This window comes from Nyctereutes procyonoides, unplaced genomic scaffold (genome assembly GCF_905146905.1).
Source record: "Nyctereutes procyonoides isolate TBG_1078 unplaced genomic scaffold, NYPRO_anot_genome, whole genome shotgun sequence".
NCBI lineage: Eukaryota > Metazoa > Chordata > Mammalia > Carnivora > Canidae > Nyctereutes > Nyctereutes procyonoides.
The window spans coordinates 8,267,491-8,290,890 of NW_026575044.1; the positions used below are offsets into that span (position 1 = coordinate 8,267,491).

The 23,400-nt window shown below is 34.4% G+C and overlaps 1 protein-coding gene across 1 annotated transcript in view; it reads left to right on the forward strand.

Moving 5' to 3' along the window:
* The first annotated feature begins 1,384 nt into the window (after window positions 1-1,384).
* The window catches only part of CATSPERE (catsper channel auxiliary subunit epsilon), a 177,755-nt gene continuing 155,739 nt past the window's right edge, over window positions 1,385-23,400 (forward strand). Inside the window, exons 1-4 of the mRNA XM_055324355.1 lie at window positions 1,385-1,519; window positions 13,652-13,725; window positions 14,016-14,085; window positions 16,238-16,308. Of these exons, the coding sequence (XP_055180330.1) occupies window positions 1,385-1,519; window positions 13,652-13,725; window positions 14,016-14,085; window positions 16,238-16,308 (350 nt within the window). The remainder of the gene's footprint in view (window positions 1,520-13,651; window positions 13,726-14,015; window positions 14,086-16,237; window positions 16,309-23,400) is intronic.

Genomic DNA, 23,400 nt, shown 5'->3' on the forward strand with positions numbered 1-23,400 from the left:
GCCTTTCGTTTCCTCCAGCTTGAGCAGAGGAGGGAGGGGGAACCCACAAGTCGCTCCCGGGGAGGGAGGTCGGGGCGAGGGCACTTCCCTGGGGTAACGAGGTGGCGGAAGTTACCTGGGAGGCAGATGCACTTGATTTGTGACAAAGTGCTTTATAAGCTAAACAAATAAATGTAAGGGGGTGTAATTCCTGCAAAAGGAATGGGAGTTGTTTCCTGTGATGGGATTTAGGGAGTGAAAACTTCAAAAGTTCTGAGAAATCCTCAGTGCCAAGTGTGAGTTTTCTTCGGTTGGGTAGCAACTGCTGGGTTGGAAAATGGATCGAAATAGTTTAGAAATATTTCTAACATGGGTTAAAAAAAACATGATTAGCCTTCTGTGACTATTCTCTTCGATGGAGGTTTGGCTGTAAGTATTACCCTCTAACATTAGGATGTAAGAACCCCGACAATAAATCAACCATTCCAGAGATTGCCGAGGGAAGGGATCCACAGCCCCTCCTTGGACAGACACACGGGGGAGATGGAACAGAGATAGAGTAGCCTTGAGAGAAAGCAAAAAGGTAGCATTCTGGCAGAACTGTGTCAACCTCTGTTTTTTCCTCTATAAAGTGAAGAAAATAAAACCTGTCTCGTGGGGTGGTAGCGAGGCTTGAATGCAAAGATATATTTAGCTCCCAACATGTGCCTGGCAAATGGGTCAGTATAGGGATAGGGGATATTATCAAGCATGGCCTGTGAATTCAAAGACTTTATAGACTTTATGGTGTACACCAGAGGTTACCAAACTTTCTGTAAGTGCCAGGTAGTAAGGCCTTTCGGGTGATGTAATGCACAACTCAACACTAGTAAGCCAATAGGTGTGGCCCTGTGTCAATGAAAATCTTTACAAAAACAGGAGGAATTTGACCCCAGCTTGCTAACCCCTGCTCTATGTTCATAAATGAAGGAGATGCTAAATTTCTTTCCCTTCCCTAAATTTTCAGAGAGAGTTTAATGAAGACAAACATGTTGTTGTTTCCCATAGTAGTCACTGGCTCCTTGAATTTTATTTCTTAATAAGGTGTTCTCTTAAAGGACAAAATTTCTTAAATTTGATGTAATGATTTTTTTTATTGTTAGCTTTTTTGGAGGGGTGGAGAATTCAGGGTAGATGTCTTATTTCAATGATTTCTTTCTTTCCTGAGCATCTGAGAGACATTTACCTAAATTTTCTACTAAGAGTATTAATGTTTTTGATATTTCTTATCCCAATGGAGTTGGTTTTCATAAATGATCTATGGTAGGACTGCGATTATTTCTTTCTCCTTATGAATCCAGATCCATTTTCCAGCTCCATTTCTTGAGTATCACCTCTGTCCTACACAAAACTTCCCTATGGACTTATGTCCACTTCTCGGTTTACTATAGAATCCCTCTTATTTGGAGGAGAAATTATTTTAATACTTATATTTGACCTTTTTCTCCATAGGTATTCCACTAACAGCCCAAACTACCACATTTTTAGTACCAGAAGTACTGTAAGTGTTTAACTTTTTTCAAACTAGAGTTAAATATTATTATCTACCTTAGAGAACAGTATTTTATACTCAGTTGCTTTTTTGTTGTTGTTGTTGTTGTTGTTTAATTTATTCATGAGAGACACAGAGAGGCAGAGACATAGGCAGAGTTCTCCCTGCAGGGAGCCCTGTATGAGACTCCATTCCAGGATCCCAGGATCATGACCTGAGGCAAAGGCAGATGCTCAACCACTGAGCCACCCAGGTGCCCCTATACTCAGTTATAGCACAGTATCATTCATTTATTTTTATTTCCTTTATCATCCTAATATAAATCCCCTCACCAATAAACATCCTTAAATATGTATGTACCAAACATAAGTAGTGTGGTTTTGAGTTTTTGTGATTTAATATTCACAGATAGAATGGCCATACAATACATTGTGTAAACTATTGAAAATGAAAGTCCTACTAATATTTATGCTGGGACAACAGATACAAATTGCAGCTGCCTTGGCAAACCAGGATGAATGGTCACCAAAGCTGTAGACTTCATTCTCTATATTACTTCTCTTTTTTTATTTAATACTTTGTCTAGCTCATTTCTTTTTTTTTTTTTTCAGATTTTTAAATTTTTATTCATTCATGAGAGACACACAAAGAGGCAGAGATATAGCCAGAGGGAGAAGCAGGCTCCCTGCAGGGAGCCCGATGTGAGACTCAATCTGGAGACCCCGGGATTACACCCTGAGCCAAAGGCAGATGCTCAACCACTGTGCTACCCAGGCATCCCTAGATCATTTTTTCTTAATGCTGCCTGATTACTAGTATTTATTTCATTTTATCTGTATAGCTTCCCAATGATGGGCACATGGTTATCATCTCAAACAACACTGTGGTGAATACCCTTCTACATGTCCCTTTATGGGACTGTGCAATAATTTTTCAGCTATCGTTGCTGGGATGTAGGGAGAGCAGACACTTGATTTAACTAAATTCTGCATGATTGTTTTTGGATGGCAATCACAATTTCTATTCCCACCTACTGCACATCTTCACCAAAGTTTGGTATTATTACTTTTTTTTTTTTTTACCAATTTTATTATTATGTGTAATGGCTTATCACTGTTGTTATCTTCAGCTCTCTGATAACTAGTGATTTTGAGCATCTCTTCCCATATTTATGCAGGTTTCTCTTCTGAATTGCCTGGTCATACCTTTGACCCATTTTCCATTTAATTTTGTGTCCTTTTTGTTGATTTACCAAGTGCTATATGCATTCCACCCTCTATATTATTTGAATGTTGGTTTTAAGTGTTTCATTTTTTTTTTTTTTTGTCTCTTGTCTACTCATCTAACCATTAATGTTGTCTGTGGATATTTTATTGTTTAAGAAAAAGCTGACTTTTGTTGACCACCCCCCCACACACATACATACTTTTTTTAACCTCATATTTTCTACTTTTTTGGAGTCTTAGAAATCTTTTCTTACTCAGAGTTGTGAAGACATTTCTCCTATTTTTTCCTTTATATGCCTTAAATCCTGACCTTTCAAATATAGGTCATATATCCATTGGAGCCCATTTGTATATCATGTGAGGTATGCATTCACATTAATTTCTCCACATAACGAACCACTACCTATTAAACAACTGACTGTTTTTTTCTATTATTTTTCTGGTATTATCTTTTTTTTCCAAATAGAGATGTCAATTTCTGAACTCTCTTCTTTCCTCCAGGTAGAGTTGATTGATCCTCTCTTGTTTCATATAGTTGCAGTTTTGTTTCAGTGCTATATACTCTTCCTTTGAATCAATATACCATAATATATGCATCATTTTACTCTAGGTAAGCAATTAGGTTGTTTCTATTTTTAGTCTACTATGATTAGTAGACTACTAGAAGTGGTAGTCTACTATGAACATTTTTATGCCTAATTCTGGCTAACATATATCTGCATTGCTGTTAGGAGTAGAATTGGTTGGTCATAGGTTATATGCATGTGTTCAGCTTTAGTGGATGGTGCCAAAAGATTTTACAAAGTAATTGTATCAGTTTACACTTCTGTATTTATATATGTCATTGTATTTACATTTTTCAGAATCAGGCAAAAGTAATCTATATAAACTATATTTTCTTTTATAGTGTCATTTGTTTTTAAGTTCATTACTACCCTTTCTTAAGTCTGTACTTCACACTTAAATTGTCATTTGCACTAATTTCTTAGTATCATTTATTTATGTATTTTATCTTTGTTTCTTGAATAGTTTTGCTCTATAATTGGCCATTTTATTAGTCATTTTTAAAATCTCCTTTTTTCTAAGTAATCTTTATACCCAACATGGGGCTCAAATTCACAACCTTGAGATCAAAAGTCTCATGCCACACACCCTAAAAATCTTTTTTGATCTCTGCTATTCCTTTATCATTTTTATGGAGGTGACAGAAATGTGTCATGTGTAATTGATAATTGGTAACCAAAATAATGGAGTTATGTCATTATAGTAAAGCAAATTGTGAGCCCGAGTTTGATTCTCAACAGGGAAGTAAACAGAACGCGAGAGAGTAGATGGTAAAACCAGTGGCATTGCAGCTTACTTGCAAATGATATTTAAAAAAAGAAAGAAAATATTGACTGCACAGATACTTTAGGGATTAGTTCATAAATCTTAATGGAATGCATTTTAAAACCATTTTTGTCTACCTGGAGCTTTGGCATGACTGTCAGGATTCAGGTTTGACACAAATCCAGGAACCTATGAAGGTGTTCTCAGGGAACATAAACTGGTGGAGGCCATCTCTAAGCTTTCCCTCTGCCTCATACAGCTTGCCAGTATCTCCTAGAAAGGAGCTTATGTATTTGTCTAGAGCCTGGTCTTTGTAATTGCTGCCCTCAGAACACCTCCAGACTGCCTGCTCTGGTGGCCACTTGTAGTCCTATAGGACTGTATATATCTGTATACTTTAAAAGCTACTATTTGAGTGTCTAGCTTTCAATCAGCATGAATCTAGGTGCTGACTAAAATCCTCTCTTTGGGACAATGACAGGACTTGGCACTTCCTCATCTACTAGAAGTTATTAAAAATAAAATTGCTTGGACAATCACAAAGTTTTGAAGGGACAACTCAGAACTAGGGCAAGGTTAAATGATAAGGCTCATCTTTTACCTAAGGCCACTCTTTCAAGATTAAGAGAGGCGGTTGTTTTATCTAATGCATAAAAATGAACACAAAAGAGTCAAGGAAATAGTCAAAACATAGGAATATGTTCCAAATAAGAGAATAAGAGAAAACCTCAATGAAATGGAGGTAAGTAATTTACCTAATAAAGAGTTCAAAGTAATGGTCATAAAGATGCTTATTGAACTTAGGAGAAGAATGGATGAACACAGTAAGAACTTCAACGAAGAGATACAAAAAAGATGCCAAATAGAAGTCACAGAGCTAAAGTATACAGTAACTGAACTGAAAAGTATATAGGGTTCAACAGCAGACTAGACAAGGAAGAAGAAAAGAACTGTGAACCTGAAGACAGAGCAGTAAAAAGAAAAAAGAGTGCAGAAAAAAGTAAAGATATCTTAAGGCATTTATAGAATAACATCAAGTGGACTGATAGTCACATTATAGGAGCCCAAAAGGAGAAAAGTGAAAGGAGCAGAAAAATCTTTTAAGAAATAATGACTGAAAAAAAAATGACTGAAAACTTCTCTAACTTGGAGAAGAAAACAGACATCCAGATCCAGGAAGCCCAGAGAGTTCCAAATAAGATGAACCCAAATTATTTAAATTATAATTTAAATGTCAAAACCTAAACACAAGGAAATTTCCTAAAAGCAAAAGTGGCACCTGAGTGGCTCAGTTGGTTAAGCACCTGCCTTCTGTTCAGGTCATGATCTCAGGGTCCTGGGATTGAGCCCCATATCAGGCTTCCTGCTCAGCAGGGAGCCTGTCTCTCCCTCTCCCTCTGTCCCTACCCCCACTCATGCTCACTCTCGCACACGTGTGCTATCTCTCAAATAAAATCATTTTTTAAAGCAGCAAGAGAAAAACAACTTTTGTTGCATACAAGGGAAACACTATAAAGCTATCAGTAGATTTTTCAGGAGAAACATTACAGGCCAGAAGAGAGTGGCACAAGATATTCAAAGTGCTAAAAGAAAAAAAAAAAAAGCTTCCATACAAGAATACTCTGTGCAACAAAGTTTTCATACAGAATTTAAAGAGAAATAATTTTTCAGATAAGCAAAAGCTAAAGGAGTTTATCATCACTAAACTAGCCTTAGAAGAAATGCAATAGTGACCTTTTATGCTGAAAAAGAAAAAAAAGTGCTAATTAGTAACAAGAAAACATGAAAGAATAAATCTTGCTGGGAAGATAAATACATAGTAAAGGTAGTGTGTTAATTATAAAACTAGTGTCAAAGTTAAAAGATTAAAGTAGTAAAAAATATAACTGCAATTTAAGGGATGCACAAGATTTAAAAAGGTGTAAAATATGACATTAATGTGCAAAGGGTGAGTAAAAATGTAGAGCTTTAGATTGTGACCAAATAAGTTATTATCTACTTAAAATAGATTTGTTATAACTTTTTATATGTAAACCTCATAGTAACCACATGAACTTTGGGGTGCAGGTGCCCCTTCAGATCACTACATTTGTATATTTGGGATAAATACCCAGGAGTGAAATTTCTGGGTCATAGGGTAGCTCTATTTTCAACTTTTTGAGGACCCTCCACACTGTTTTCCAGAGTGGCTGCACCACTTTGCATTCCCACCAACAGTGTGAGAGGGTTGCCTTCTCTCTGCATCCTCCTGAACGTCTGTCATTTCCTGACTTGTTTATTTTAGCCATTCTGACTGGTTTGAGGTGGTATTTCATTGTGGTTTTGTTTTGTATTTCCCTGATGCTGAGTCATGTGGAGCATTTTTTTTAAAGATTTTATTTATTTATTCATGAGACAGAGAGAGAGAGAGAGAGAGAGAGAGAGGCAAAGACATAGGCAGAGGGAGAAGCAGGTTCCACTCAGGGAGCCCAGTGTGGGACTTGATCCCAGGACTCCAGGATCACACCCTGAGCCAAAGGCAGACACTCAACTGCTGAGCCACCCAGGAATCCCAATGTGGAGCATTTTTTCATGCATTTGTTGGCCATTTGTATATCTTCTTTGGAGAAATGTCTGCTCATGGCTTCTGCCCATTTTTTGATCAGATTATTTGTTCTTTGGGTGTTAAATCTGATAAGTTTTTTATAGATATTGGGTAGTAGACCTTTATCTGATATGTCATGTGCAGATATCTTCTCCCATTCTGTCAGTCGTCTTTTGGCTTTGTCAATTGTTTCCTTTGCTTTGCAAACACTTTTTATCTTGATGAAGTCCCAATAGTTTATTTTTGCCTTTGTTTCCCTTGTCTTTGGGGACATGTCTAATAAGAGGTTGTTGTGGCCTAGGTCACCAAGATTGCTGCCTGTTATCCTCTAGGATTTTGATGGATTCCTGTCTTGCATTTAGTTAGGTCTTTCAACCGTTTTGAGTCTATTTTTGTGTATGGTGTGAGGAAATGGTCCAGTTTCATTCTTCTGCTTGTGGCTGTTAAATTTTCCCAACACTGTTTGTTGAAAAGACTGTCTTTTTTTCCATTGGATATTCTTTCCTGCTTTGTCAAAGATTAGTTGACCATAGAGTGGAGGGTCCATTTCTGGGTTCTCTGTTCTGTTCCATTGATCTATGTGCCCTGTTTTTGTGCATCTAAGACCATACTGTCTTGATGATTACAGTTTTGTAATAGAGCTTGAAGTCAGGAATTGTGATGCCACCAGTTTTGGTTTTCTTTTTCAACACTCCTTTGGCTATTCAGGGTCTTTTCTGGTCTTCAATGCCTTTTGTTAAATTTTTATTCACATATAATTTCCCACCAATATATTTTAGTCTTCATTCCTTTATCATCATAGTTCATGTGCTGGTTTAGTCAACTCTTATTTCTATATGTGGTTCAATTTCTGTTCCTAGCTTATCAATTTATTTTAATTCTGGTATGGTGAATTATATTAGTTTATTAGTTTCAGGTATACAGTATAGTGATTCACCTAGTTTATGAATTTATAATTCAAGATTTTTCTTTCTCTTATCACCAAATGCTTGTTTGAGGATATTTAATTCAGTTTAGGATGTTAGTTTGCAGTTTTCTTTAGTGTTTGGTTTTTTTAAAGGGACTTTTATTAACTAAAATGCTTTGGTTTTTATTTTCTATTCTCTTATAGTAGCTCTGTATAAAGTCTGATTATATCTTTGAATTTTATGGACAGTTTGGCAGCTTGGGTTGGTTTGAAAGATCCCTAAAATAAAAGTTGGTGTATCTGGATATAAAGATTATTGGCTTCTCTTCTATTTCCTTTTTTAAGATTTGTTTATTTATTTGAGAGAGTGTGTGTGTGTAAGTGGGTGGTGGAGCAGTGGGAGAGAATCTTAAGCAGACTCCTTGCTGAGCATGGAGCCTACCACAGGGCTCTATCCCAAGACCTTGAGATCATGACTTGAGCTGAAATCTGGAGTCAGATGCTTCACAGACTGAGCGATCCAGGCACCCTGTGTTCTATTTCTTTTTATATATGCTACTTTCTTGTCTCTGACATAGAGTATTGTTTCCAAAAACTCTGCTGGAAATCTGATTTTCTTTCCTTTATGAATAATATGCATTTTCTTGTTTTTATTGTTGTTTTGGTCAAGATCCCCAAAGTGTTTATTTTTAAGCCCAGTGCTTTTATTAATATAAATCCTAGTTGCTTTTATTTTTTTAATCATTCTTAATTGTTTTTCCTAGGTATAAGCTGTGCCTTTTCAGTATGTTGTTTCAAATTATTTTAGTTCATATATTGGTCTTGAATTACAGTTAATATTGATATCATTGTTCTGTTCAAAACACTTAGGTTTTCTTCTTCAGGATCTGCAACTATACATAAATTGGGTTTTCTTTGCCTATCTTTTATATTTGTCACTTACTTCTGAATTACTTTCTATCTCTTTTATTCCTTTTTTTTCTATCTCTTTTATTCTTAAAAACCTATTTATCTCAAGGCCTTATCTATTGTTTATTCACAATTGCGATTTTTCTAATTTGGTTTATTTCTGATGTGACTTTTTATTTCTAGGTTTTTCTGGAGTTCTAGCTTACTTATGAGTTTGAAATTCTGATTTATATTTTTCTTTCATAACTTCTATCATTCTCTTATTTATTTTGCCTCATTTCAAGATAGTAGGTGTGTCAGCCAGTGTTCTCACAGAGAAACAGAACCAATAGAATTTATACATATATATATATGAGATTTATTTTAGGAAATTGATTTATATAATTGTGGGAATAGGCAACTCTGAAATCTTTAGGTCAGGCCAGCAGAGTAGAAATTCAGGCAAGAGTTAATGCGGCAGTCTTGAAGCAGAATTTATTTTCTAGGAAACCTCCGTTTTTTTCCAAGCACTTCCAACTGATGGAAGAGACCCCATCCGCATTATCAAAGGTATTCTCTTTTACTTAAATTCAACTGATTGTAGATGTAAACCACATCTATAGAATATCCTCACAGCAAAACCTATGTTTGATTAAATAACTGGGTGCTGTAATCTAGCCAAGTTGATATGTAAGACAAACCCACATATTAAGTTGTAGCTTTCATTTACTTATTAGGTATGTTCTTACAGAGATTGTTATTCTGCTTTGTATTTTCTTTTTTGTATAATAGCTGTGTGAAATTAGACTGTAATCCTTTTTCTGTTGCCTTATTTTTTTTTTACATGAAATTTATTTTCCTGATCTTTAAAGAGGGGTGAGTCAAAATAACTTTTCTAACTTCGTGGCTTTAGAGCTTTCTCTTCTGTTGTTTTGTAAAGTGTCCAAAAATAAGGCTAATACTTTTTGAGATCTCCAGATTCTGTTTCCTTCTCTCATTCATCTGTAGTTTTTCTTTTCTTTGCCTTTATTATCCCATTCCAGCTCAATTGAAATTATTTTCCTTTCACTACAGAACCATGTCCTAGAAGGTATCTATAGGTCCTTGTTTTGGTATTCATAGATCCCAGGTTCTCTTGCCCTTTCAAATATTATTATGGATCTCTTGGACTGACTTAAAAATTGAAAAGTACAACCACTGTTCTGGTTTAGAGTTGCTATTGTCTAAATGTCCTGCCATGGTTTCCAATGAATGCCTATCACTGATTTAAATATTCTTCTCTGCTAAGGTCTGCCATATTTGCTTTCTTTTGCTTCCTTATGCTCATACCCCATGAATCTGGTTGTTTTAGCTGGTTTGTTCCAGCCCACTTTTACTTTGGGATTTTGAGGAATACTTTGTCACTTAGTTTTATTGTTGACCTTGTCCAGTGCTGTTTTATTGTCTGTTTCATTGGTACTACCCTAGTTGTGCTTACTAGGGAATTTGACTAGATTGAAAGACTACATCACCACTAACTCTCCCCAGTTTGTTTTCTTTCGTAAATGCCTCTTTTCCCTTCTTTTTTGTATCCTCCTTTTTACTTTTTTCAGTTTTCTCTTATTTTATTAGCATCTTACACTAAAAACCAAGGTTATTCACTTTCAAACTACCCTATTTCTTTCATATATATATTTAAGGCTATAAATTTCATTTTAGGAACTAACATACTATATACTACAAGTTTTGAGAGCATTGAATTTTTTTATTCTTTATTTATAAATATTTTGTAATTTGCATTGTGATTTCTCCTTTTTCCTATAAATCATTCAGAAGTAGAGTTTGGGTTGTTTTTTGTTTTAAGAATTATAAATACCCTAAAAATTTTTTCTGGCTAACTTTATGAGAAATTCTGATTTTATTTTATTAATATCAAAGGCATAGTATGTGAGATAATTCTTTGAGATTGGGTAAGACTTCTTTTGTAAATATGATCAATTTTGGCAAATGTTCTATGTGAGATTGAAAAGAATGTATTTTATTTTATATTGGCTAATTTTGTAGGTTTATATATAGGATTATCTGTAGTTTGAGAAAAGTGTGTCAAACATCTACCACTATATTTGTGGCTTTGAAATTTTTTCCTGGTACTTCTATCAAAGTTTGCTTTATATGATCTATAGGTTCAGTGCAATCCCTATTAAAATACCAACTGCATTTTTCAAATAATACTAAAATTTGTGTAGAACCACTAAAGACCCCAAATAGCCAAAACAATGTTGAGAAAGAACAAAGATGGAGGTATCACAATCCCAGATTTCAAGATATACTACAAAGTTGCAGCAACCAAAACAATATGGTACTGGCACAAAAATAGACCCATAGATCAATGGAACAGAAAAGAAAGCCCAGAAATAAACTGATGAATACATGGTCAATTAATATCTGACAAAGGATACTGGAATATCCAATGGAAAAAAGACAATCTCTTCAACACATGGTGCTAGAAAACTGGACAGCAATATGTAAAAGAATAAAACTGGACCACTTTCTCACACTATACACAAAAATAAACTCAAAATGGATTAAACCTGAAACTATAAAAGTCCTGGAAGAGAGCACAGGCAGTAATTTCTCTGACATCAGCCTTAACATTTTCTAGATATGTCTCCTAGGCAAGGGAAACAAAAGTGTAAATAAACTATTAGAACTACATCAGAATAAAAAGCTTCTGCATCACAAAGCAAACTATCAACGGAACAAAAAGATAAGCTACTGAATGGGAGAAGATATGTGCAAATGAGCTATCCGATAAAGAGTTAATATCTAAATTATATAAAGAATTTATATAATTCAACACCAAAAGAACCCCACAAATAATCAAATAATCCAGTTAAAAAATAGGCAGAAGACCAGAATAGACATTTTTCCAAAGAAGATAATACAGATGGCCAACAGAGACAATGAAAAGATGTTCAAGATCATTAATCATCAGGGAAATGCAAATTGAAACCACAGTGAGAATATCATCTCACACCTGTCAGAAGGGCTAGAATAAAAAACAATAAATAACAAGTGTTAGTGAGGATGTGGAGAAAAGGAATCTTTGTTCACTGTTGGTGGGAATGCAAAGTGGTGCAGTCACTGTGGAGAACAGTATAGATGTTACTTTAAAAATTAAAAACAGAGAGGCACCTGGGTGGCTCAGTCAGTTTAAGCATCAGACTCTTGGTTTGGGCTTAGGTCATGATTTCAGGGTCATGGAATTGAGCCCCATGTAGAGCTCTGTGCCCAGAATGGAGTCTGCTTGGGGATCCCTGGGTGGCTCAGCGGTTTGGCGCCTGCCTTTGGCCCAGGGCGCAATCCTGGAGTCCCGGGATCGAGTCCCACGTCAGGCTCCTGGCATGGAGCCTGCTTCTCCCTCCTCCTGTGTCTCTGCCTCTCTCTCTCTCTCTCTCTCTCTCTCTCTCTCTCTCTCTCTCTCTCTATGTCTATCATAAGTAAATAAATAAATATTTAAAAAAAAGAATGGAGTCTGCTCAAGATTCTCTCCTGCCCTTCCCCCTGCTTAAGCTCTCTCTCTGTCAAATAAATAAATCTTTAAAAAAATTAAAAATAGAAATACTAAATACTATTTCTAAAAATAGAAATATGATCTAATAATTCCACTACTGGGTATTTACCCAAAGAAAATGAAAACACTAACTCAAGAAGATTAATGCACCCCTCTGTTTATCGCATTACTGAAAACAGCTAAGATACAGAAGCAACCTAAGTATTTATCGATAGATGAATAGATAAATAAGATTGCTTATCAACAGATGAATGGTTAAGGAATACACACACACACACAGGAATATTACAGAGCCATACCAAAGGATGAGATCATGCCATCTGAAACAACCTGGGTGGAACTAGAGGGTATGTTAAGTGAAATAAGTCAGACTGAGAAAGACAAATACCATATGATTTCACTCACAAGTGGAACCTTAAAAAATAATAGCAATAACAAACGAATAAACAAAAAGCAGAATCAGACCCATAAATACAGAGAACAAACTGATGGTTGCTAGAGGAAAGGATAGTGGGTTGGGCAAAATGGGTGAATGGGTGTTCCAGTTATGAAATGAATAAATCAGGGGAATAAAAGACACAGCATAAGGGATAATAGTCAATGATATTGTAATAGCAATGTATCTTCACAGATGGTAGCTACATTTGTGGTGAATATGGCGTAATATAAAAATTTGTGAAATCACAATGTTGTATACCTAAAACTATTGTAATGTTGTATGTCAACCATACTCAAAAATTTTTTATTTTGCTCTATATATTTCAGGGCTATATCTTCTGGTGATTTATTTCCTCTTTTTTCTTCTTATACACTGTCATTAATCCTATAATTTCAAATTTATGAGATAGCTGGTATTATAATCCCCATTTTACAACTAAAAACACTGAAAAAGTGTTTATGTATATATATTTACATGAAATGTGTACATATGTGTATATACATAATTGTTACTATAAAGGTGATATTGGGTTCCAAACCTGGCTTAAGAAGAAGACAGTGGCACCTGGTGGCTCAGTCGGCTAAGTGTCCAACTCTTGATCTCAGCTCCAGTCTTGACTTTAGGATTGTGAGTTCAAGCCCCACATTGGGCTCCATGCTGGGCCTGGAGCTTCCTTAAGAAAGGAAGAAGAGGACCAATGTTGAGACTAAGACTAATGATGTTAGAAAGTGGATCAGTATCCTTCAAAAGGGGAAAGAACTTATAAATGAAAGAATGTGGAAGAAGGAAAAAAAAGGATTAAGGAATAAGGAAAATGTGACTGATGGAAGTTAGTGTGGTAGAGTCAGGGATATGCGAAGATTAGGACTTTAGAATTTACCATGACTTGTTATTAAGTGAAGGATCTTGTCTCACTCATTTTTCTTCATCCTTAGAATCTAGTGGAGTGCCAGTCACCTGCTAGACACTAGGTAGATTATTTTTGAAGTAAAATAAAATAAGAGTCTTATAGTTTCTGGGGGGAGACATCTGCAGTGTCTTGGAAAAGTTACTTTTCCTTTGTCACATTACTTTGTACAGTTTTAAAGGAATTAAATTTTAGTTATTCTTTCTTTAATTGTAAGGACCCAGGAAATTGAGCCTTACATCAGAACACTGAGATAAAAATTTTGGATCAGATTTTTTTTATTTGAACTATCTTACCTTCTTGTTTAGATTAAGTTAGAGTATGAAGGAACATCATTTTCTGAGTGGAGTGTGCCAGGAACTTGTTCTGTGAAAAATAAAAGGTAAGATTTTTTCCATGAATGTCAATATAATGTGTGTATTTACACATAAAAATGTATTCATATAGTGTGAACATTCAGATTCAAGGCTGTGATTGAACGTAAATTTCTTCTCATTGCATAGGTGTGAAAAAAAAGACAAAATCTCTTTGACAAAAGAAGTATTGTTATATTTTTTATTTTTCTAATTAACATACAATTAATGTTTTTAGGCTTAAAAAGCAGTAGGGGAGTTTTTACTAATCTTGTATGTCTCTATGCTTATTTCTCTTCCTGTTCTTTTTAAATACTAGTTCACCCAAGACAGAACTACGTTGTTTTTCTCCTGGTTTTCAGACTATAAGACCAATTGTTACGGGCCCAGTAAGTTGATTTTAATGATAATTATTACATCTTGCAAATTATTTCTCTACTACATTTTATTTTACTTATTTGGGCTTTCAATCTGTTTTAAATAGTGTAAGTGTTAAGTATAAATAAGAGGTATTTTTAAATTATTGTCAATATGGCAATTTTCAGATATATCTCACAGCAGATTATAAGTTAGGAAATTATATGTAATTTTTACTTTAGCCTTTTTATCAATGAGCAAAGAAAGCCCCAGTTACCTACCATCTTAATGATAATAGTACTTTCTGCTGAGTGGGTGTCATGTCACATACCTTTATGACAGTTTCCTGGAATAAAGACCATTTCTGTTTCTAGCAAGTTTGTTCTTAAATATTTTCTTTAATTCAAGAAAAAACGTGAATGCAAATACACAAAAGTGATGTTGAATCCTTTCTTGTTTACAAAAAAAGAAAAAATTAAGCATTAAAAACATTGGCCCTTTACTAATTAGTAACAATTACTGGCCACATACCTCATAGCTGATATTCCCACACAGGTGTGTCTAAAGCCACTGCTATAGAGACTCCCTGTGACAAATCTTGTCTTTATTTTGGGACTTGTGCCTTCTTTTTAATTAATAATCTGTATTTTCAGAGAATAAGAAGAGTGATGTGGGAAAGACCAGATGAATATTAATTCATTTTTTTCAAAACTTGTTGATTAAAAAATATTTAAATTTGGCTTTCGAGTTTATGAATATCCACCAGGTTCATGGACAGAATTTCTCAGCCAGTAAAGGCTTACTCCTTTTCCTTTTGTTGTATAATGGAAGCCCAAATGTGTAGTAATATATAAAAATATGTACACACGAATATACACATGTATAAGAATATCTTTGTCATTTACGTAGAGTGCCATCAGATCTTATAACTTTTAAGAATGTATGTACATGCTGATCTCTGAAATATGCTCAAAAGCACTCAGATCCAGTAACCAAAAATGTCTCCAGGCATTGCCAATTTGTCTGTGGATAGTTCCCATATTTGTTTCCTGTGAACAAAATCATCTCTGATTCAGAACCATTAAAGAAAAAAATTAATTGAATTGTTTTGATGAATAAGGCTGTCTAGGAAAACTCACTATTTTCCTTTACACACTCAGAGAACACTTCTATTACCAGATGTGGTGTGCGGGTGTTGATTTCCATACTATTTCTGACACCAGCCGAGTGTCCTACAGTTCAGAGTTCTGGCATTTTCTACATGGAGTCAACTTCACATCCCACAGGTTAAGGGCTCAGTTCCACAAGACTTCTCCACTTCAGATGTCAACTGCAAGTTCCAGTTTGTCACCTGACTGACTGGCTATGAATCCAGGTTCCCACCACCTTCTCCTCAGGTTCAATAATCTGCTAGCACAGTTCATAGAACTCAGGAAATCACACTTACCAGTTATAATAATAAAAGATATGATAAAGGATACAGTCAACAGCCAGAGAAGAGGTACAAGAGGCAAGGTCTGAAAGAGCCCTGAGCTCAGGAGATTCTGTCCCTATGGAGTTGGGTTGTGTTACTCTGCCACCATGTGGATGTGTTTACCAACTGGGAAGCTCTATGATTTTTATGAGGGCTTCATCATATAGGCAATAATCAGTCATTTCAATCATTAACTCATTTTTTGGTTTCTCTCCCGTCTCCAAAGGGTGGGAGGTTGAGCTAAAAGTTCCAAGCCTCTAATCATGGCTTAGCCTTTCTAGTGACCAGTGCCCATCCCGAAGCCCACCTAGAGTCGCCTCATTAGAACAAAAGGGAGCTCTATGTCAGACCCTCCTATCATTCAGGAGGTTATAAGAGTTGTAGGAGCTCTGCATCAGGCACCAGGATCAAAGGCCAAATATTAGCAGGAAATGGGTGCAAAGGCCATATGTACATGTTCTATTATTTCACAAAGACAAATATAACAGAAACAACAAGCTATCTAAATTTGTTGCTCATGATAGTGAGTAGCTAAAGAATAGAACTAATATTATATGAATATTCATTAGTTCTATTCAGAAATTTGTTCATTATACTTCTTCTGATCTTAGATAATTTAGTTCCTCTGTGATTTTTATGCCAGTATCCAAATTTGTGTTTATTTTACAGTTACCATTATATATCATAGTTGATTTTCCATTTTCTTTCAGGATTCAGAAGAAGAACGTAATTTGTTTGTGGATAGTTCCCATATTTGTTTCCTGTGGTATTATAAAGTTATGTAAGTAATGTAATATTGAATACAAGGATAATTAGTACTTTTTAAAAGTATTTAGCTTTGGATGCCTGGGTGGCTCAGTCAATTGAGTGTCTGCTTTCAGCTCAAGTCATGATCCTTGTCATGGGTCCTGGTATGGGTCCTGGGATCCTGGGATGCAGCCCAGGATAAAGCTCCCTGCTCAGTGAGGAGTCTGCTTCTCCCTCTGTCCTCTGCCTCCCCCCTGCTCATGCTCTTTCTCTCTCTCTCTCAAATAAACAAATAAAATTTGTTTAAATTTTTAAATTTAAAAAGAGAGTATTTAGCTTTAAATTAACTAAACTACAAATTGATTATCTGGATTATAATTTCCATAGAAGCTTTTCATTCACCAATCAAGATATCCTCAAATAAGATGTTAATCTAATATTGGGGAACAAACAATAAAAACAATAGCAACAACTATTTGAACATATGTTTCTGATGTTCAGACTTTATGTAAATTATCTCTTACTTTTCATAACAAACACACAAATGTAATTATTATTATCTTTATTTTATAAGCAAGGAAATGTGAGCTTGGATAGGTTAAATAATTTGGATAAAAAAACACAGCTACTAAAAGATAGCATTGGGATTTGACTGGTTTTTCAGACTACTGGGCTCTTTGATTTCCATCATATACATCCTGTTCCCAAAGGATGCTCTTTGTTTTGGATAGTTTCTCAAACCCATTTGAACATGAGCGTGAATAAAATGAAACTAATACCAATGTATTCGTCACACAAGTCAAGAACTAAAACATTACAGTACCCTAAAATCTGCTACTTAGAAATGCAGAATCTGGGGCCTGCTTCCTGATCTCCTAAATCATTATCTGCATTTTAACAAGATCCTGTAGTCACTGTATGTATATTATTGCTTAGGATGCACCACTCTGATGCACATAAATGAAAATTCCTCTAGGATATGACCTTTTGACTAAAAGTAGAATATACATTTGTTCAACTTTACTAGGAAATGCCTAAATGCTTTTTGAAAAGATAGCTCAAATCTGAGCCTCCACCAGCAGTTGATGGAAACTCTCATTGTGCTACATCCTCACTAACACTTAATATAATCTGATTTTTTAGTTCGTCAATCTAGTAGGTGTGAAATTATGCCATTGTGCTTCCAATTTGCATTTCATTGATTACTTTGGTGCATATAGTCAGTTATTAATGAGGAATTTTTCTTCCCTCTGTGTTAAATGAAATGTTTACCCATTTTTGAGTTATTTTAAGTTTCATAATAATTTATATGATTTCATTACATTTTTAAAAGAATTTGTTTATTTATTCATGAGAGACACAAAGAGAAAAATGAGTGGGAAATATCAGAAAGGGAGACAGCACATGAGAGACTCCTAACTCTGGGAAATGAACTAGGGGTGGTAGAAGGGGAGGTGGGCGGGGGGTGTGGGTGACTGGGTGACGGGCACTGAGGGGGGGCACTTGATGGGATGAGCCCTGGGTGTTATGCTATATGTTGGCAAATTGAACACCAATAAAAAATAAATTTATAAAAAAAAAGAGAGAGACACAAAGAGAGAGAGATGCAGAGACACAGACAGAGGGAGAAGCAGACTCTATGCAGGGAGCCCGACATGGGACTCGAGGATCACGCCCTGGGCTGAAGGCAGGTGCTAAACCAATGAGCCAACCAATGAGCCAGGGATCCCTGATTTCATTACATTTTAATTACTAGGACATTATCTTTACATTTCAACATATATATTGAAAGGATTTTATCCCAGTTTAGGCAGCTTTTTCCCTTCTCATGAGCTCTATTGATAACTGGCATCCTTAGTATTGTAGGCAAATTTATCAGCTCTTACCTTAATGGATTTGTGAATTTTTAGATCATTTTAAGAAATGGGTTGTTTTCCAAAAGTTCCACATAATTTTGACTTCTACAGTTAAGTCCTTAATTCATTTGGAATTAGTTTTTGTATATACTTTGAGATAGGGATCCAATTTTGTTTTTGATGTGAATAATTAATTTTATCAGACCCAATTATTGAAAAATATATTTACCCATAATGCCTACTTTGTCATAGATCAGTTTTCATGTATGTAGGTTTCTTCCCAGCTGGCTATTCTGTTCAGCTGATCTGTTTGTGCACTTAAATAAATACTACATTATCTTTATTACTATGATCTCATTTTGCAAATTTTGATAGGGACAGTGCAAGTACCTGCATCATTCTGACCTCAACTCTTGTCCTTACTCAGGAGTATCCTAGCTATATATTGGGCCTATTTTAACTCCATATGAATTTTTAGAATTGATTTGTCAAATTCCACAGAAAATAAACTCTAGTAGGGATTTTTATAATTTGTTTAAATATTTAAATCAAATTGGAGAGTGTTTTAACTCAAGAGTAATATATAACCTTCCATTTATTTAGGTCTTCTTACATGTCTACCAATAAAATTTAATAATTTTTTCATAAAAGTACCGAGACATTTTTATTAGACTTATTCTGAGATGCTTTATAATTTTGTTACTATTATACTCAATTTTTTTAAAGTTGCATTTTTCTAACCAGAACTTCCTGTTTGTATAGAACACAACTTGTTTTTGGATATTGATTTTTGTATTCAACAACCTTGCTAAATTCTTACATTAATTCTAATAATTTATTTATATATTCTCTTGGAATTTTTACAAATCATCACCTGCAAATAATGGTGGTTTTGTTTATCCCTTTCCAGTAACTATGCCTTTTGTTTCTTTCATTCTTACTACATGGCTAGAATATTCAGTATTCTTACTGTATGGCTAGAAGGGTGAAAGCAGGCCTCCTTATCATATTCCTGATCTTAAAAGGGAGACTCTTATTTTCCACTATTTTGTAGAATATTTGTTATAGATATTATGAATTATGAATATTATTAATTAACCTTTACCCAGTTAAGGAAGTTCCCTTTTATTCCAAGTTGGTAGTGAATTTTTCTTATGACTCAGTGCCAAAATTCATTAAAAGGTTTTCTGCTTGCACTTAAAAGTTTATATGGTTTTCCTGTTTTACTATGTTAATGATGAAAATAGTTATTAATATTCCTACATTAAACTAACCTTGTGTTTCTAGAATAAGCCAACTTGGTCTTGATGAATTCTCTTTCATATACATTGATAGATTTTGTTTGCTAATATTCTGTTGAGATTTTTTTTGGTGTGAATACTCATAGTGACATTGGCCTATGGTTTTACTCCCATTATACAACCATTTTCCACATTTGCTATGGAGGGAGACTGTGCTAGACTCACGACATAAAATAGGAGTAGTCATTTTTTTTCCATTCTGAGAGATTTTGTGTATGATTGAAATACGTGTTCCTTGAGCATTTGATGGAAACTTGCATGGAAGTTTACTTAGATCTGTTGTGTGTGTGTGTGTGTGTGTGTGTGTGTGTGTGCATGTATGTGTGCATGTAAGTGTTAATTCAACCTTTTAATGGTCATAGAATTCTAATTCTAATTCTTGTAAAATCCATTTTTGTAAGTAAATTTTTCTAGAAATTTATCCATGTCTTCAGTTAGCAATTTTAGTATCAACTTTAATATAAAGTTGTCTGTACTATCCTTCTATATATTTTAGTCTCTGAAGTAGTTGTAGTTATGCTTCTGTTTTAACATTTCTAATAATTTTATTTGTGCCTTCCTTTGTTTCCATGTCCTTGTGGTATTTCTATTTTATTACTTTTTTCAGAGAACTCTTGGCTTTGTTGAGCTTTTCTATTGCAATCTATTTTATCTCAACTCATACATTCCCTTATTTTCGTCTTTGAATTTGTTTTTCTAAAACTTAAGTTGGCTATTTATTCCATTAGGCTTGAGGGGTTTTTTTTCTAATGTGTACGTTTAAGGCAATTAGTTTCCTTCTAAGCACCTTCATAACTGCTTCAAGTATTATGAATACCTCCTAATTGTGATTCTTTTTGTTATTGCTCAGAAATAATTCTCTAATCCCTGCTATAATTTGTTTGACCAATGAGTTGTTTAGAAATGCATTTTTTAGGGGCATCTGGGTGGCTTAAGTTAGTTGAGTGTCTGCCTTCAGCTCAGGTCATGATCCCAGGGTCCTGGGATGGAGTCCAGGACAGGCTCCCTGCTCAGTGGGGAATCTGTGTCTCCTTCTCTGTTACTCTTCCTGCTTTCTCTCCCTCTTTCTCTCTGTGTCAAATAAAATCTTGAGATCTTAAAAAGAAAGAAATGAAAAAAACAAATAAATAAATAAAATAAAAAAATAAAAATAAAAAAAGAGAAAGAAATGGACTTTTCAATTTACAAACACAAGGGAATTTTTAATTACTGTTTTTTAATTACAACCTAATTACATTGTGATCAGGGAAGGGCCAGAGTCTAATTTTTGACCTAGCATGTAATCAGTTTTTATAAATGTCCCATGCATACCTAAATAAAATTGTTTTCCTTGTTGGGTCAAATATTGTATCCACGATTGTATTCAAGTTTGTTATACGAATTGTTCAGATCTTCTGTGTACTTATTTGACTCATTGTCAGTTTGATCTATCAATTAATGAGAGGGCTCTGCTCACATGTCCCACTATTATGGTAGATATGTCACTTTTCCTTGTAGATGCCTAAGTTTTTATATTATTTTTTGAGGTTATCTTTTAGGTGTATGTAACTTCAGAATTATTGAGCCTTTTTAAAGAATTGAAACTTTATTTGTAGTGACCTTGCTTGTCACTTGTCACACTTTTTATTTTTTGCTTTATGTTCTGTTTTGTCTTATTCATGGGCCTTAATCCATTGATTTTCAAGTTTTCTTATAAACTTATATTTTAAATGTTTCCATTATGAATGCTGTGAAACTAGATTTGCTATGTTTTCTAGTATGATGATCTTTGGTTTTTAATTGGGCAATTTAGTGCATTTATCTTTACTGTGATTGCTTAAGTACTTAAATTTATATCCATGATGAAATAAATGTACTTTCCATTTACCTGCTTAAAACCCTTTACATCTTCAAAATGTTTTAATCCTGATCAGACTTGGTCAATATTTTCATTCCAATCAGTTCCTTTCTCCTTTTTTCTTGACTTTCTTTTTTTCCTGATTCAATTTTCCTTCATGCTTATTTAGAAATCATGAATTGTATGTCTATCTTTCATGATACTTCAGTAATTTTAACATGTATCAAGTCTAAATTTAATCAATACATTTATTCTTCTCTCAACACAAGAATATTTAGAATAATTTTATATTATACCTCTTTCAACTTGTATGTCATTGTATTCTGTATTTTCGTTCTAGTTTATTTTAATACTCTCAAATTTGACATTATTACTACCGTGTTTTACCTCTATATAAGAATTTCTCTGATCTGTCATACTGAGTTTACTTCTGCCTGAAATACTTCATTTAGAATTTCAATTAGTGAAGTAATCTGTCAATGGTAAATACTCAACTTTTGTTTGTCATAAAAATTTTTATTAAATTTAATTCCTGAAAGACAGTTTTGATGGGTAAATAATTCTAGTTTCCTTGTTATTTTCTCTCAGATTATAAAGACATTTTTCCACTTTGATATTATTATTCCTGAGGAGATAGTTACATTTCCTTTGTAGATTATCTTTTTTTTCCCCTTGTGTGCTTTTGAGATATTCCACATTTGCTAAAAATTTGCTAAATTGCCATGATTTGTGTTTGGGATTGACAACTACATAAACCTATACAATCATCACATAAAACAATATATAGAATATTTCAACCTTCTCAGAAAGTTTCCTTTTACAGAGAATCTCTTACCCTTAGAGGCAGCCACTGTTCTGATTTATATCATCATAATTTAGTTTTCCAATTCTTGAACTCCATATAAATGTAATTATAATTTATGTACTCTTCTGTATCTGGTTTCTTTTTTAACTTATTTATTTATTTATTAGTTTTTGAGAGAGAGAGAGCGAGAGAGAACACACATGGGCAAGCCTTCATGTGAGCAGAGGGAGGAGGGGCAGGGGGAGAGGAAAGAGAGAATCCTAAGCAGGCTCCATGCTCAGCTTGGCTCAGAGCCTGACATGGGGCTTGGTCTCATCACTGTGAGAGGAAACAACAGCCAGACACTTAACCATCTGAGCCACCCAGACACCCCTGTATCTGGCTTATCTTCCATATAAGACTTTTGAGACAAATTCATATTGTATGTTTCAGTAGTTTGTTCCTTTTTGTTTTTAAATAGAATCAGTATATAATTATATCTCAATTTGTTTATTCATTCTTCTTTGTTGTTGCACATTTGGGTTTTATCCAGTTTAGAGCTTTTATGAAGGGAGTTCCTGTGTACATTTTTTGTACAAGTCTTTTTGCAGACATAAATTTTCATTTCTTTTTCATGAGTAGAATTTCTGGATCATGGAATTGGCAAATATTAAGCTTTTTAAGAAAAAGCCAAATCACTTCCAAAGCAATTACTTACCAGCAATGTATGAGCATTCCAATTGCTCCGTATTTTTGTCAATATTTAGTGTTTTCATTATAATGGTAATTAAATGGTATGGTTTTTTATTTCAATTTTTAATTTAAATTTTAGTTAGTTAACATATATGATAATATTGTTTCCAGGTGTAGAATTTAGTGATTCATCACTTACATGTAATACCCAGTGCTCATCACAAGTGCACTCCTTAATACCCATCACCTATTTAGCCCATCCTCCACCCACCTCTCCTGCAGCAACCCTCAATTTGTTATCTGTAGTTAAGAGTCTTATGGTTTGCTTTCCTCTGTCTTTTTTCCCTCCCCCATGTTGATCTGTTTTGTTTCTTAAATTCCACATATGAGTGAAATCATATAGTATTCGTCTTTCTCTGACTTGTTTTGCTTAGTACAATGCACTCTAGCTCTATACACATTGTTACAAATAGCAAGATTTTATTCTTTTTGATGGCTGAGTAAATACAGAATCTTTATCCATTCATCAATTGATGGACATTTGTGCTCTTTCCATAGTTTGGCTATTGTTAATAATACTGCTATAAACATCAGGGTGTATGTGCCCCTTCAAATTTATATTTTTGTGTTTTTTGGGTAAATACCTAGTAGTGCA